General features: G+C 48.0%; 1 protein-coding gene across 1 annotated transcript; it reads left to right on the plus strand.

The window, feature by feature from the left end:
• The first annotated feature begins 2,355 nt into the window (after positions 1-2,355).
• SLC22A7 (solute carrier family 22 member 7) lies at positions 2,356-16,202 on the plus strand. The gene is made up of 10 exons (XM_048299272.1): positions 2,356-2,892; positions 5,330-5,433; positions 8,474-8,628; positions 10,004-10,172; positions 12,481-12,598; positions 13,186-13,295; positions 13,382-13,596; positions 14,074-14,182; positions 15,533-15,739; positions 15,916-16,202. Exons 1-10 carry the CDS (start codon positions 2,515-2,517, stop codon positions 15,977-15,979), a joined length of 1,629 nt encoding a protein of 542 aa, XP_048155229.1. The 5' UTR covers positions 2,356-2,514; the 3' UTR covers positions 15,980-16,202.
• The last annotated feature ends 127 nt before the right edge of the window (positions 16,203-16,329 follow it).

Below are 16,329 nucleotides of genomic sequence, written 5' to 3' on the forward strand. Positions count from 1 at the left end.
GATTGGATCTCCAGCTACTCTGCAGCAGTTGAGACACCTGTGGGGTGGCTCCAGTTGCTAAAGGAGCAAATCAGTTCCTTTGGTCCTTCCACTATCCAGGCTGTTACAGCTCCATAGAAGGTGTTAGGAAATTACTGCTGGAAACAGAAAATCTAACACATTAGTGACCAAGTAATTTAATAATCCAACCCTCTCAACAAGTAGGTGGCATCCTGAAAAGGAGGAGAAGGAAAGATTGCAAAAGAAAGGGGTACACGTGTGAAGTAAAAAATAGACTCTTATTTCCAGCATTATGTGTGACAGCAGCAGCAGAGGAGTCTGACTTCTCTCACCAGGCATGCTCGAGCTGTTTGAGTCAGGTCTAATTAACCAAGTTGTTAATTCAGTCAAGTCAGTCACAGCCTTTGCACATGTGTTGGTCATTAACTACAGCTGGTGACTGGTTAAAGGAGCACATTTGGGTAAAAGAAATACAGCAAAGTACATTTTAAGCACTGCAGTATGAGCAGCAGAGCCCCAGGAGTTGCAGAACAATGATCTGTAATCTCATTTCTGATGGGGAGGCTGGATCTGTTTACAGTTTAAATATGCAGCAGCACATCAGTTAGAGTTTCTTCTCCTTGCTCTTACAAGACTGGCGGTGAAGAAAAATAATTTGTCCTTTAGTTCAACTTCAGCTTAAACTGTAACCCTGGAGGCACAGCATTGTCAGGTGTCCCTACTTCACTCCTGTGTGCTTCCTTCATGCCTGTCCCGGGATGAGCACTGAAATGGCTCATACCAAGCACTGGGGCAGCACATTAGTGAAACATGGGTGGCCAGGTATGCTGCTGAAAAGGGGAAAGGTCTCTTAAGGTCACAGGTCGTGGTGTTCTTCTGCTCAGTGCCCTCACAGCACTTAACATCTCAGCAATGTCCGGTCTGGGCCATCAGCCACAGCAGGAGCCCTGTGAAAAGCTTTTTTTGGATCTCCTCATCCTACCTGCTGCTCTACAACCCCTTCTCCCCAGGCCTTGGCTGCAGGGCAAGGCAATGCAGACAGGCAGCTCCCAGCAGCCAGCACCACTTCCAACTTTCCCTGTGCCCAGACTCTTGCTGTGCCTGCATCCCAATGCCAAACTGCCCTGCTTTCATGGTGAATGGCCAAACTGGAGCTGCTTGAATGCAGAGCATGTCCCGGGGCAACAGCCTGGAGAAAGGTTGGAGGTGATGCATCAGCACCTTCCAACACTCAAGACTTGCAGGGCTGGTGGAGGAGGGAGGGCACAGATGGCGAGGAGAGAGGTACAGAGTGCGAAAATGCAGTGGGAGGCAACTTAGAGCAAGCTCTCAGAAGCTCTACTGCTCTACTTCTTCAGCTGCAGCCTTTGGAGGGTGCTGCCCCTGCCTGCTGGGTGATGCTCTGCCCCCTGAGCTTAGGACACAACCTTCTGGGATGTGTTATCCTCATGGGCCTGGTCTGTCCAGAGCACTCGCTGCAAGGGAAGCAGGCTCATATCTTGTCCCCAAGTGCGAGGAGGGTGTGAAGGGACTCAGCCCCTTCTCCCACTGCTTTGTATTTAACTGCCCCAATCTCATCCCCAGCCTGTGCAGCAGTGCCAGCAGCACCTGTGGCCCTGTCAGGGGCTGCACATTCACTCCTTTGGCTGTCACATCGGTGCCCAGAGCACCCCAGCACAGGGCTGGACCCTGCAGAGTATGTCATGGCCCCCAGTGTGACAGGTGCAGCCTCTCTGCGTGCCACCACTGCAGCTCTCGTCAACTCCTTGCCTGTGTCCTGGGAAAACACCTTTCCAGATGGAGAAAGGGACTTTGTGGGGAAACATTTTCACTTTTTCCATTCTTTGCAGGGCACGGGTGAGCAGATGGCCTTCACCCACCTTTTCACTCCAAAGGGCACCTCCCTGTTTGCATCCATCCTGAGACACACCTCCCTTCCAGGCATCCTCTCAGCCTCTCTACACTCCCTGCTCCAAGGGCGTGACTTGACACAGACCACACCAAAACACACTTAGCTGGTGCTCAGCAGCCAGGCTTGGTGTCCTTGGATGTCCTGACACAGTGGGAAACCCTCGCTCTTCTGGAGGCCTCTGTCATGGTCTGGCAGGTCTGGCTGGTGACCAGCTCACACCAGGCAGAGTTTGGTGCAGCACCTGGGACCTTCACATGAGAAATGAGAGTGCTCTCACAGTACTCTCCACACAGCCTCCCTTCCTAATATCCCTCTCCAAAACCACAACAGGAAGAAAGGACTCCAAAAAGAGCAGGTGCCTTGTGCTGGATCCATTTGAAAGAGATGTGTTGTGGGCACACAGGATAATTTCTTTGGCTATACCCCAAGTGGAGAATTTCACTGTGACTTTTGACACCTTTCATCAAGGTCTCAAAGTCCAAAGAAGTGGCTGTATGAAAAGCCATGGGAAGTTGAGCTCCAAGAATAGAGGCTGCTCTTCAAGCTCATGTTGCTGCTCCTTGGTACACAGCTGCTCTGAATGAGCAAACTCCACAGGAAAGATGAGAGTTGAGGATCTCTTGCTGGAAATTGGGGGCTTTGGCAGGTTCCAGATTTTGATTTTGGCTGTCCTCTGCCTCCTAAGAATCAACCTTCCCATGCATTTCCTGCTGCACAATTTTCTTGCTGCTACCCCCTCTCATCACTGCGCAATTCCACACCAAGAGGCATTTGTTAATCTCACCATGGAGGAAGTTCTGCTCATCAGCATCCCTCGGAAGCCTGATGGCACTTTCAGCTCCTGTGAGATGTTCTCACAGCCTCAGTTTCACCTGCTGCTCAACTCCTCTCTGCAACCAGAAAACAAATCCATCATCCAGCACTGCCAGCACGGATGGGTCTATGACCACTCACAATTCACCTCCACCATCTCCACCCAGGTAATTCCTGGCCTGTCATCCAGACAAAAATGAAATTAGCTCTGTGCTTTGAGGAGCAGATGGAGAGGTGTTTGCTGAGTGCACAGAATGAAAGAGGACTCTGTGCATTGAAACCAGTGGCCGTGACCTGTTTAGAGAAGATGTCCTGGGAGGGGGAAGCTCTCTGAAGCTCATTGTTAGGAGCTAACATTTATTAATATTATTTTTGTGAGCATCTCATCTTGCTGAGATTGATGCCAACATTTCTCATTGTAATCATCTTAATTTCTCCAGATGATTGAGAGATTCAGGAGGGGGTCAGGTGACAGGGGAAAGACACAGATATAAGATTTTCTCTGTGTGGGCCACATGGCATTTGAACAGGATTGCATCCTGTCAGGGTTTCATATGAGCTCTTGACTTCCTTTCTTGGTTTTCCAAACACTTTATAACTTCTGTTCCCTTGGCCACCCCTCCTCACTGATCTTCACCTCTTCTCCCCAGGGTTGTGCTGCCGCTCTTCTCTTACCACCAATATCTCTCTGCCTAATCAAATATTCTCTCCGAGGGTCTTCCACTGAGATGGAGATCGTAATCAGCCATAACCTTGCACCTGCAAAAAGTCCCTGCCCATCAAATATTAACCACCCGCCTTCTGAAACACTTTTCCAGGGCTAGCAGTGATACCTCTGGGTGTTAATGCTTTACTTTCCTTGGAAAACAGTCCAAATCACACAAGGTCTCAGGGAAGGGAAAATTTGGTCAGGCAAAAGGGGCACAGTTGGGTTGGATAGAGCCGACTGTCTCAGTGAGAGCAGGGACAAGTCTTAGTGCTTCCTCCCCACCTCCCAACCACTCCTGCTTTCATCAGGCACAGAGGTGAGGGTTGTGTGTGCACTGCATCTGTACCTCATTTCTGCACTGGTTCAGGGAGAAAGATGTGAAGCAGTCCTAAGAGAAAGGCCAGGAGGAGGTACTCTGCAGCATGGAGCCCCATGGCGCTGCTCCCATGGGCCAGTGGCCTTGTGACCTGTTCAAGGGACCAGGGCTTTCTCTGGAATCCTGCTTTTGTAGCACAAAAGGTTGCTCAAGGTCTGTCTGGCCTCATCAGAGAGGCTGCTAGTCCAGGTTGATGATTAAATTAAATTTTGACACATTTGCACACAGAGAAAAATAACTCTGTTAATCCTGCAGTGATTGGTGATATTTGCGCTCCCAAGAAAGTAAAATTATGTTCATTTTACTTAACTAGGATGAATGTCCAAACCAACTTCTCAGTAAGAAATCAATAGGTTAGCATTAAGAGTAAGTATTTGACCTCACTTCCCCTCTGCCCTGCTTCTTCCCTGCACAGACAACTTCCAAGGAAACTGGTCAGGGCAACAGAAAGTGGTTATCAACACAACATTCCCTAGTGCACACCGAGGGGTGTGACAGCTCACTGCAGTGGGACACCCTGCAAATGCCCAGCTTACCAGGGCAGTCTCAGGGGCACAACAGAGGGAGCTGGGGGAGACTTGCAGATGGGCACATCTTGCAGAGGTCAGGAGAAGAAAAAGGGGAGCTCTCCATGGGCGGTACCCAGGAAAGTTTTCTGATGCCCAGCTGTGTCCCGGGAGACATCAGGCACAGCATCACCAACCAGTCAAAGGAGGGGATTATCCCACACTGCTCTGCACTGGGGTGGCCTCAGCTCGAGTCCTGGGGGCATTTTTGGGCACCACAATATGAAAAAGACATTGAGCTGTTGGATAGCATTCAAAGGAGGGCCATGAGGATGGTGAAGGGTCTGGAGAGGAAGCTGTATGGGGAGCAGCTGAGGTCACTTGGTCTGTTCAGCCTGGAGGAGACTGAGGGGAGACCCCATCACAGTCTGCAGCTTCCTCACGAGGTAAAAGCAGAGGGGCAGGCACTGATCTCTTCTCTCTGGTGACCAGTGACAGGACCCGAGGGAATGGCTGGAGTTGTGTCAGGGGAGGCTGAGGTTGGATATCAGGAAAAGGTTTTTCACCCAGAGGGTGGCTGGGCACTGGAACAGGCTCCCCAGGGCACTGGTCACAGCACCAAGCCTGAGAGAGTTCAGGAAGCCTTTGGACAATGCTCTCAGGCACATGGTGTGACCCTTGGGGTGTTTTGTGCAGGGCCAGGAGTTGGACTCGATGATCTTGGTGGGCCCCTTCCAACTCAGCATATTCTACAGCTCTGTGATTCTATGAAGTGTTCACAGAGAGGCTGTCACAGTGGGGAGGGATAACTGGGACTTTTGTAAGATGCAGCTTTCCATTTTCCAGGACTCCGGCACTGTCGGACGTGCAGTTTAGTGCAGAATTTCACCCCTCCATTAGACTTGGCAGATACAAACTGCAAGACACAATGTCTGACCACTGGAGTGAAGGAGTGTGAGAAGGCAGCAGAGACTGGGCAGGGCATTAAGTGTCCTTCTGACCTTGTGTTTCAGTGGGACCTCGTGTGCGAGCAGCGTGGGCTGAACCAGGCAACAGCAACCTTCTTCTTCATCGGCGTCACGATGGGGGCCATGGTGTTTGGGTACCTTTCCGACAGGTTTGACCCCTCCCAGGCTGCTCCTCTGGGGCCTCAGTTTCACAAAAAGAATTCCACAAATATGTGGCCTTCAGTAGGCAATCAGAGAGGTGGGGGAAGGAGAAAAGGCAATGGTAAAGGGAGAATCCAGCCGCTCAATTGAAAATCGGATTCAAGTCATACTGGGAAGCAATGCAGGGAGTAAATGCTTCCTGGATCAGAGAAGCAGCTCTGGCCTTGGTTAGGAGTCAGATGCACTGCTGACTGTGGTCAGAATTGCTGCAGGAACAATGAAAAACAAAAGAATCCAGCCTGAAAGACCAGTTTCAGGAAAAAAAACTGTCTAAAAAAGGAGAAAGCTGATTGGAACAAAGCTGAACAAAAAGCCTGAAAGAGTTAACTCCTTGCAAATTATACACAAATTGGCTAATGACACCCAAGAAAGGGGCTCAGAGCAAATGTTTGCCATAGTTCAAGAGTCTCCAGCAAGCAAAATCTGACTCTGTCATTCCTAGAGAATCAGGGTAAAGGAGGTTCTTTACAAGCAGGGAGGTATTTATTCCTCAAGGAAAAGCAGAAGCAATGAAGAAAACAGGAACAAATCTGCTCTCTCTGGTTAAACGTTGGGATGTGACAATATAAACCCAAAAAAAAAGAAATCCAAGTACTAACCTAGAAAGAGCATCAGTTAAGAAACTAAGTATTTTTGCAAACAGCAGGACCAGGAATCCCACCAGAGGATAGAGAGTCCAGGCACGCAATTGGGATGTGCTATGCCCTGGACAATATTCATTTTTGGGAAACTGCCTCCTGATTTCCTTCCTCTGGGAGGAATTAGAGTACAGCAAGCTACAAAATCACTGTGGAGGGGAACCTGAGGTGTGAAGGACCCAGAGACTTTAGTGCTGCAGATGGGATTTTTTACATCCATATCTTTACCCAGGGGTGTTTGGGTACACTGTTACAAGGATCCAAGACACCTGGCTGATTTTCGAACTGTGTGCCTTGGCTTTGTATCTACAATAGTTTTATAGCACAGCTGGAGGGAGAGAAATTCAGAATCAAGAAAAGGAGCAGGATAAAACATGGCAGAAAACATGGTCTCACAAGGTAGCAATCAAGATGAAAAATATTCTGTTTCACAAATGGATTGTGAGGGAGAAGAGCCAGTAGAGGATCAAGGCATAAGAGGAGCATCTGGAAATCAAAAGACTGTAGTGTGAGACATAAATGAGTCTGTGCTTACAGTGGGAGGATGTGTAGAGGCAGGTGTTGGAGCTGGAGCTTTGAAATAAGCTGACTGAAGGCGGCAGAGAGAAATAAACCAGAGGAATGCCAGTTAAATCCCAGGAGCAGGGAGTGGTTATCCTGGAGCATCTTTGGGATAGAAAAGCTTTAAGCTGGTCTCCAGATAAGATCTCAGGAATGCCAGGCAGCCTGACCTCTGTCTGCACCAGCCAAACTGGCAGAAACTCCTCTGAAAGGTGGAGCCAGAGCCCCAGGGGGAGGTAGGACGCACCAGTGAAGAACCAGCCAGGTGTTTTCAAAAGATCCAAGAGTTACAAATGTACTGGATTTCTTTGCATTCACCAACAGGCATGTCAGCAGAGGAGAGACCGTGCATTCACCAACAGGCATGTCAGCAGAGGAGAGACCGTCTCAGTCTCCTTCTCAAACACTCCTGAAGAAACTGAGCTGCCCCAGGGGAAGAAGAAAGCTCTCAGCATGACTAAATAATCAATTAAAAGCCAGGAAAGAGAGAGGAGATGCAAGTGCTCCATTATGACAAGGGAGGGGCCTGTGCTTGGACTTGTGTGCTTTTCAGCACATTTATAAATAATCTGGGAAGGAAGCAAGTGGGGAGGTGATGCTGAATCTGGCAGAGATGAGGTCCCAGTGTGGAGACTTTGCAGAAGGAGCTAAAGGACTCTGTGACTGGATAAGAGAATCAGAAAACAAAATTTCAGGGCAGATTAGTCTAAAGTAGAGAAACAATTTAAACTTCTCATTTAAAATGGAGGCTCTGAGCTGACCACAGCTACTCATTAGGAAGATTTTGGCATTATGACTGATAAACACAGTTTTGCTCTAGGCAAACATCCACACAGCAATGAGTAGTGGCTAGGAAAGCAAGAGGAAAATTAGGAATCATTAGGTTAAACCTCAGATGTCGCCCCCCACACCTCCCCTATCACCTCTTTAAAGTTGACTTCCCATTAGCAACCTTCCTTTTCTCTGACAGAGATGAGATCCCCCTTCTTTGTGCTGACAGTGAGGCAGAGATTTCATCTCTGGTGGTCCAGGGGAAAAAACATCTGGTCCTGGAATTTTGCTACTGTTCAGGTTCAGATCTTTCTAAGCCATTACAGATATTTGGATTTGAGAACTACTCTACTGACAAATTTTACTCAGGTAAACCCTCCAGCAACCTTTCACTGTGAACATGTGTATGCAAAAATACATATATATTGTTTCTGGTATTGTCTGCTCTTCTCCAAAGACTCTTTTTGTACCTTGTCCTTGTACTGAATTGGTTCAATGATGCTTTGGCAGACTTCCAGACTGGGGTTTTTTTTATGAAAATGGCTTTTTTATTAATTTTTATGCTTGTGCAGTCTGCTCCTTTTATTGTACAGTCTTTCAGAGATTGTGCTCTCCTACAACTCTCTTTGAACACCATGTTAATGGCATTATTTCTAGGAGCCTCCCTGTATCCTGCAGTTCAATCCTGCCAGCTCACTCCTGGTTTTCCTAGCAGGTAGAGTGCATTTGCTGAGAGAGTCCAGTAATGGGTCCTTAAATAGCTGCCCTAAACAGGTGCTGTCCAGGAGAGCCGGATTTGTTGTTCTGAGCAGTGCTGCTCTTTCCACACCCAACGTTCATGGGGCAGGCTCTGAATGGGCTTGCACCACTGTAGCACCAGCTTGATCCAGAGCCATTTCCTCCTCTCCAGGCTGTTGCAGCCTTTAATTTTTCCTCTAAAATCTCTGGTTTGCCCATTTCAAACCGTGCTCCCGTGCCAGGATTCCAGCCACTGTAACCCAGCCTGTGCTCGTGGCAGGTTCGGACGGAAAACCATGCTCCAGCTGTCTCTCGTGTGCTCCGTGGTTTTTGGGATGCTGAGCGCCGCCTCCGTGTCCTACACAATGCTGGCCATCACACGGACCCTCACCGGGGTGGCCCTGAGCGGCATCTCCCTGATTGTCGTGCCTTTGGGTGAGTGTGGGGGGCTTGTGGCTGCCAGAGGGACTCCTGGCAGGCAGTGGTTGGGAAGGGACTTGTCTGCCAGGCAGGGCAGAGTTAGTAGGAACAGGGCTCTGGAAATCGCTGCGTGTGCGAATTACAGAATATCCCCTCTTGCAAGGATCCAAGAATTACAATTTGCTGTTAGTCTAATTAATATTCCAACAGTCTACTCAAAACACAACAACCACTTGTTAGTACTTCTGTTGCAACAAGATGCCCCATTCCTGTTAAGTACCATCAGTAACACAATAAAAGCCACATTCCAAAGTCTCCACCCCTTTCCTCTGATACAGAGTTCCCACCTTTCAAGCACACGCTGTCAGGACAATTCAGCAGCATTGCCCTCTCCTCAGCATGAGAGGATGGTGTGTCATTTACAGGGTGTTTCTACTTCCCCAGGTTCGAGTTTGCTCACAGTTGTCCTAAGTTGCCAATGTGTATTTTACAATAAGAAGAAAAAAAAAAAAAAATCACACAGAGCTAGGCAAAACTGAAGCTGAAGGATTTAGGTAATTATATAACAAAAACAAGCTCCAAATTACAGGATATCCAGTAAACCACTGGATGATTTTGTAGATAGAGCTGGGACATACTGGGCAAGAAGTGTTGTACCCAAGAACACATTACAGGTGCAGCAGAAATTTCTGGGATTTTTGCAGATCTAGCCAAAATGAAGCTTAAATGGCTTCAATACTGCAAAAGCCCACACAAGACCTGACAAATCCCAAGGCCTGCTGTGTTTGTTTATTGTTATAAACGTTGATTCCTGCAAGACATAGTAGAGCTCAGAGCTTTCTGATTGTTAGAGACCGTAGCAAGATGTCCAAACCTTGGGAGGAAAACTGGCTTTTAGTTCACACACACAAACAAGGAGACTTCCATCTGGCTTTACACGTGTGCTACTGTCTACTCTGGGTGGATTCCATGTGAACAACAATTCTTCTCAATGTATTTCTTTAATCTGAAATAACGAGTGGACAAATGGGAAATTGTGCTGACAAGATGGCTGGGGGGGGAAAAATCTGGTTGGTGAAGGCCAATTGAATGCTATTGAACGGGATAAAAAAAAAAATCTCTATCACCAAGAGTGGTTTTAGCACTGTTCCTTAACACACGTCCAGTATTTCTTTCTTAAAGTTTTCTTTTAGTTGCTCACGGCTTTGCAAGAGGTCAAGAACTGTGGCTGAATATTTTAAATGTTCCAAATATCGGCCAAACAGGGGAACTTTGTGAAGGAGAAGACCAGGGACGTTACCTTGCTTTGCCCTTGTTGAACAGCCCTGCAGGCCCTCCCTTCCTGGAGAAGTCCTGCGTGTCCCAGCTGAATGCTGCCTCCCTCTTCCAGGGATGGAGTGGGTGGATGTCCAGCACCGCACCTTCACCGGGATCCTGACCAGCATTTTCTGGAGCGTTGGGAACATGCTGCTGGCCCTGGCAGCGTACCTGGTGCGGGAGTGGCACTGGCTGCTGGTGGCCGTGACAGGACCTTGTCTCCTGAGCATCGTCTGCCTGTGGTGAGTGCAGCCACCAGGAGGGGATTTACCTCCTCTGCTGATCTTAGGCTTCACTCAGCAACCTCAGGGTGAGCAGGACTCATCCGTGTCCTGTACCTGGATTGCCCAACCATGGCAGCTCTGGAAAACTGGAGTGGCCTGGGTTTCATCTCTCCAGCAAGGCCAGGAGCCAAGGTCACATCACAGTTTTCGGGACAATGAGGAGGCAGGGCTAGGGCTGAGGCATTTGGATGACAGGTGGCAGCACAAGGAAGCAGGATTTGGTGCTGCCAGCTCTGTCAGACCCTGCTCAGAGTCAAGAAAAGAGATTCCAATAAAGGAACACACAACCAGATCCAGGCTTCAATCCCTAGTAAACCCAAGATAAAAAAATTATCCATTCTCTGTCCTCACCTCACTGGGAAGGATTCTTTGGGCACCAAATTTTCCATGAAAGCCACTGACACCTTCAGGCTAGGCCAGATTCATTTATCTCTGCACTTCTCATGGCTTTTCCCAGCTGTGTAACCATCCTGATGGACAAAAACCACCTGCTTTCTATAGGCAATTTCCCCCCTGTAGCCTTATTTAAGAAATACTTGACATCTCCTAAGCCTTAAAATGGGAGATGGTTCATTTAATCAAAGAAACTTTGATTTTTTTTTCCTTCTTTTTTTTCATATAGTAATACAAACTAGAATACAGAGTTGATTCACTGGCAGTGTGACTGCAATGTGAATTGCATCAATTTATTGATGGTCTAAAACCATCCTTTGAATAAGCAGCTCCATTTCCTGGCTGGGAAAAAAGGTCTTCTGCTGATATAAGTAATCAGGTATTCCCACAACTGCCCCTCTGAGAACATTCAGAAATGGGGGGCTGTGTCTTCTTCACCTTAGGGTGGTTGTTTTGTTCCTCCAGAGCAGTGCTGGATCCCACTGCAGAAACCACACACATGTCCCTCAGGGTAACAGGCAGCTGCAGCTGGAAACCTTGCAGAATAAATTCTGATCTGTTAGATACATATGTCCAAAAATTACATGCATAATCACTGCACAGAAAGAGTGATATCCAAATGCTAAAGTGCCTTTCAGCTGCTGTCAAAGAGGCTTCTGGAGACTTTGATTTGCTTGCCTACTGTGTCTGTCCATCAGCATGAAGCAGTAAGTTAAATACCTGCACAGATCTAGCAGGAAAATCTCAAGCAACCCTTACAAAAATGGGATATGAACCGGTGCTGTTGTTAATCAATGGCTAAAGAAAAATGTACATTTCCACTGGTGATGAGAGCTTTCTGGCAAAGAGTAACTGCTGGTATTTCACTGATGAAGCCCAACACAACTAAAATACATGTTCTGCTGACTTTTTTAGTTCCAGTTGTTTTGCTCTCTTTCTAGGACAACCAGCCATAAAAAACGGAGTCCTTGGAAGTGCTGAAATTCACACATGCATTTGGACCCACCCTTTCCATCATAACTGTTTGATTTTTGTTCTTATGTTAATATCTTTCATGGAGATTAGTTCTCCAACAAATTATACTCTAGTCTTCAAGCACTCATAAGGTCAGTGATTGCAGAAAATTGAAAGTCTCTGAAGTACGGAATTAAAATCTAATTTAGCACTCTGTAGATATTATTGACACAATGTCAGAACTTAGTGGAGGCATTAGACAACCAAAAGACATGGAATTACTCTCTAGAGACAGAGGCAGTAAGTGCAAAATGCCACTTTTCCTTCTTTATACTTCCCAAGGTTGTAAGCTTGTGGGAAGGAGACGAAAACTCTCAACAAGACCAGTTCTCCAAACATTTTTGCTCTACACATCATTTTCAATTCCTGCTTGAATAGTGACAACAGTTGCTCATTAGTTTTACTGTAATCTGATTTAGGGCACATGAATCACAAACACTGGATTGTAGGGATCTAGTCTCAGACTATTCCAGTGGGAGACTCCAATGTGCGTAAGGCTTTGATTAATGTGAAAACCAAATCATTTCAGCAACTAACAAAGTACGTATAGAGTTCACTGAATCCTTTCTGCATTGTAGTTTTTAATATCTGACAATTTCAATGTTTAAAGAGTCTCAGAAAGCACAAATGTGTAAATACAAACTCCCTGGGGCCAGTTTTAATTGATAAGAGTTTGAAACTTCAACCAGCTCAGCCTTCAGGGGTAGAAGAACACGTACATGTCAAAAGAGCGTCCCACTACTCTTCCCATGCACCATTAGCTGAGGTTGAAGTCTCATGGAGAAGATTCCAGAGCCATGTACATGGGACAGAAACCATGCAGCTCCAACAGGAGTCGTCTCATCTCCTTCACCTGCAGGTGGGTCCCAGAGTCTGCCCGGTGGCTCATAGCCAAAGGCAAAGTGAAGCAAGTGCACAGGCACCTGCTCAGATGTGCAAGAATAAATGGAAGGAAGGACTTTGATGTCTCACCAGAGGTAAGGAACTGAAGATCCAGACACATGTTCTTCTTTTCCCACTTTGTCTCTCTCTATTTTTCTTCTATTTGATACCTGGAGCAATGCTTAGCCTGCAGTGTGGTCTGTGGGGCACTGTGGGCATTTTGCTCTAGAAAGCAGAAATTCACTCCTAAAGATAAAGAACCAGCTCAGTACCCTTTAAATGAATGCACTCCTAAGAACAAAGCATGCATCTCGCTGTTAGCTCCTCATACAACAGCAGGCAGCCACATGGGGAAGAGGGTGAACTGGCCAACACTGACTTGCCCAGTGCCATGATCTGCCATTTCTCTACAGCCCTTTCTGCCACACGGGGCACATGGGTGAGAGGGAAGAAGGGGCCATGAGAAGAAAAAGAGGTCTGAAATAGCAGGCAACCTGTAAAGTTGTGGGAAGACATGCCTCTGACAATGTATGCTCAGGGAATTGTTCTGCGAAGGGAATATATGGAAAATCCAAGGTGGATCTGAAGCTGGGAAGGCAAAGGCCCCAGCCTGTCCGGGGTTTCATGTCTGGATCCTAAAAGTACAGCAGCTGAGCTATTTCTTTCTTTCCATCTCTCCCAGACCCTCACAAGGATGGCAACAGACAAGAACATGGGAGGGAGTTACTCCTACATCAGCCTGTTCAGGACCCCAGTCCTGAGGAAGATCTCTCTGTGTTCTGGTGTGGTGTGGTAAGCGGTGTCACTTCACAGGGGGGATTCATCCTGCAGCTCCCAGAGGGATTTCCCTCAGTCCCATCTCCACCCGCTCCTTGCAGGTTTGGTGTTGCCTTCTCTTATTACGGCATGAGCATGAACCTGACTGGCTTTGGGCTCAACATCTACCTCTCCCAGTTTGTCTTCGGCATCATTGAGATCCCAGCCAAGATGGTCATGTACGTGCTGGTGAACCGAGTTGGACGGCGGCAGAGCCAGGCATGGACGCTCATCCTGACCGGACTCTGCATAGGAGCCAACATTGTCATTCCTAAGTGTGAGAAGCTCTTCTGCTCTACACAGCACTCGCTAAAGTGGGGGGGTCCATTTTGTGCCATGCTGGAGAAGGAGAGCCAGAGATCTGTCCACAGGCAGTTCTGTGTAGAGAAGTCCTCCACCTGAAGGGTGTCTATGAGACAAGGTCACTAATGTGAGCAAACCTTAATATCTTGTCACAGGAGATGGTGTCCAGTCACTGTGAAGTGACTGGTAAAGGGTCCAGTGATGGCAAAGCACAGTGCCTGTCTTAATTATAGACCTTGTCCAACAGGAACTGTCAGGACTATCCTATCATCACTTCAGCTCCCACTTGGGCTAATACTTACTAAACTTACACATCCAGGCTTTGGAGACAGCAGCTCCAGGGCTATGAAGCTCTCAGTTTTGTGAGAGCACTGAACCTTCTCCCTTCTTACGCCTGGAAGCTTCTTCCTAGAGGCAGCTCATTGCCATGAATGCCTTTTCTTTCCCCCAGCCTTCACCTCCCTGCGTTCCGCAGTGGCCATTATGGCCAAGGGTTTCTCAGAAGCTGCCTTCACCACTGTCTACTTGTACACCTCGGAGCTCTACCCCACCATTCTGAGGTAAGAGAGGCCACCCACCTGAGCACACACCCAGGGCCTGGCTGGGGTGCTGCCCTCAGGCCTTGGACATCAGCACAGCAGGATGTGCTGTTGACTACATTGCAGCAGCGGCCCCTTGCCTCTGGAACTAGCAGGTTCTAGGGATCTTATATACTCACAAGAGAGCGGCAGAAAGCCACCCTTTTTTTCACCTGGGTTGTGGGTGGCTAGGTTGTGCTGACAGGAAGATGAATGGAAAGGTGAGGAGCATTCTGTGTGGGAAGATCTTTGCACTCCATAAAGCACCTGTGCTTAGTAAAGTCTTCATTCCCTGTGATAATCTGTCAGGAACTGTTAAAAGAACCTGAAAATAATAACTTGAAATACCAAGTTTTACAAGGGACACATACTACCACATGTTTGATAGTCTTTTGGACATCAGATGATATTAAAGCAGGGATTAACTAGCCTTTTGGGAGGAAAACCAGAACTTACTTGACATACCTGGGTAATGGTAACACAAAACCAGATTTAGCATCTGCATAGTTTGGGATGTAGCTGAGTCTGGTGGAGGGATTTCTCTGTGCAAGTCTGAAAAATCCCTCATGAATCACAGCAGGCCTTGTGGCTTACTTCACTTCTGTCCCTCCCTGCCCGGAGTACCCTCCTCTGCCATTTAGTCCTTTAGCTTTCAAAGGTCTGTTGCATGTGGGGAAGGATTCACATTTAAACCAAAGTGGTCACACTGATCTGCTACTTTTTATACCGGATCAGTTTGTATCTTTCGTGCTCAAAGACATTGATAAAGACAAAATTGTTGGTTCCTTCTGCAGTAGTCATTGTGCATATGCACAAGCAGGTCCTGGGATCCTTGTCATCAGTGTGAAATGCCACCCATCCCCTCAAAAATCAGGTCTTATTTCTGGTCTCCTCTCCAAGGTCTCCTTCCTTGGACCAAAAGTGCTCACAGGTATCTCTGGTGTATGCAACCTGCCTAGAAGTACCTGGGAGAAGGAGGAACTCAGATTTGCTCTAAGCAGGTCAGAGGACTCACTAGTCTTACTATTAGAAAATGCTCCCAGGGTTTTGATATTCAAGGGGGAAACAACTTTACTGCAGGTATTTTTAGTGTGGAACTGCAGTTCCTTTCTCATAATAGACATGAATCTATTTCTCACAGCAGCTACAGTTGCTCTCTGGGAAATATTATGATTTTAGGAAGATATTAAGAAAGAAAAGGAAAAAATGGCAGAGGAAAGACCCGGGGGGGAAAAAAGCCTCAGCACTTAGAGAGAATTGCGGGGGAAAGGGCAGAGGTCTGACATGACACAAGCAGCGCTCTCTTTCCCGTGGTGGTCTGCACCTTTCCAGGCAGAATGGGATGGGGTACACCTCCTTCATGGCACGGCTGGGAGGGGCCCTGGCCCCGCTGGTGTTCCTGCTGGACGAGGCGTGGCGGTCCCTGCCCGAGGTGACATACTGCGGTGTCGCGGTGTGCAGCGGCGCCGTGGCCTTTCTGCTCCCGGAGACGCTCAACGTGCGCCTTCCCGAGGGCATCGAGGACATCGAGAAGCCACAGTGAGTCACCTCCGTCCTGCCCTGCACGTGGATTCTGCCGAGGAGAGGGGACATCCCTCTCTGCCGCCTGCCATTCCCCGTCTGTGGGTGGCAGGGGAAGGAGGGACAGCCCGGTGCAGCTGTCAGCCTTCCTGCTTTTCTGTCCATCAGCCCAAACATGATTCTTTCCCTTCCAGAGTAAAAGTGCCGCCAGAAGCCAGCGCTCCCGAGGGCGTGCCACTGCAGGCTCTGCTGAAGTGAGGGACCCCGTGGGACAGCCACCGTGTAGGACTGCACAACTGAGCCATGCTCTGAGCTGCCAGGGAAAGAGCCTTTACTGCCCGCCAATCTCACTCCCAAGGGAAGTAGGACTGAGGACACTGGAGGAAGGAGGCAGGTCAGGACACCAGCTGGCAGGAGCTAACCCACTCTGGAGTGTGGCCAGCAGCAAGGATGCAGAGGTCTAACAGGGTATGGAAATAAAGGCACCTTGTGCTAAGCTCTTCCAGTCTTTGGCCTTGTTGGATTTTGACCTTTCATGTCACTGCACAGCCTTCCAAAAACTACAGTCCATTGGTTTATACACCTCGAGAAACAGTGCAGCAAGAAAA

This window comes from Corvus hawaiiensis, chromosome 3, assembly GCF_020740725.1.
Source record: "Corvus hawaiiensis isolate bCorHaw1 chromosome 3, bCorHaw1.pri.cur, whole genome shotgun sequence".
In the NCBI taxonomy this organism is placed as follows: Eukaryota; Metazoa; Chordata; class Aves; order Passeriformes; family Corvidae; genus Corvus; species Corvus hawaiiensis.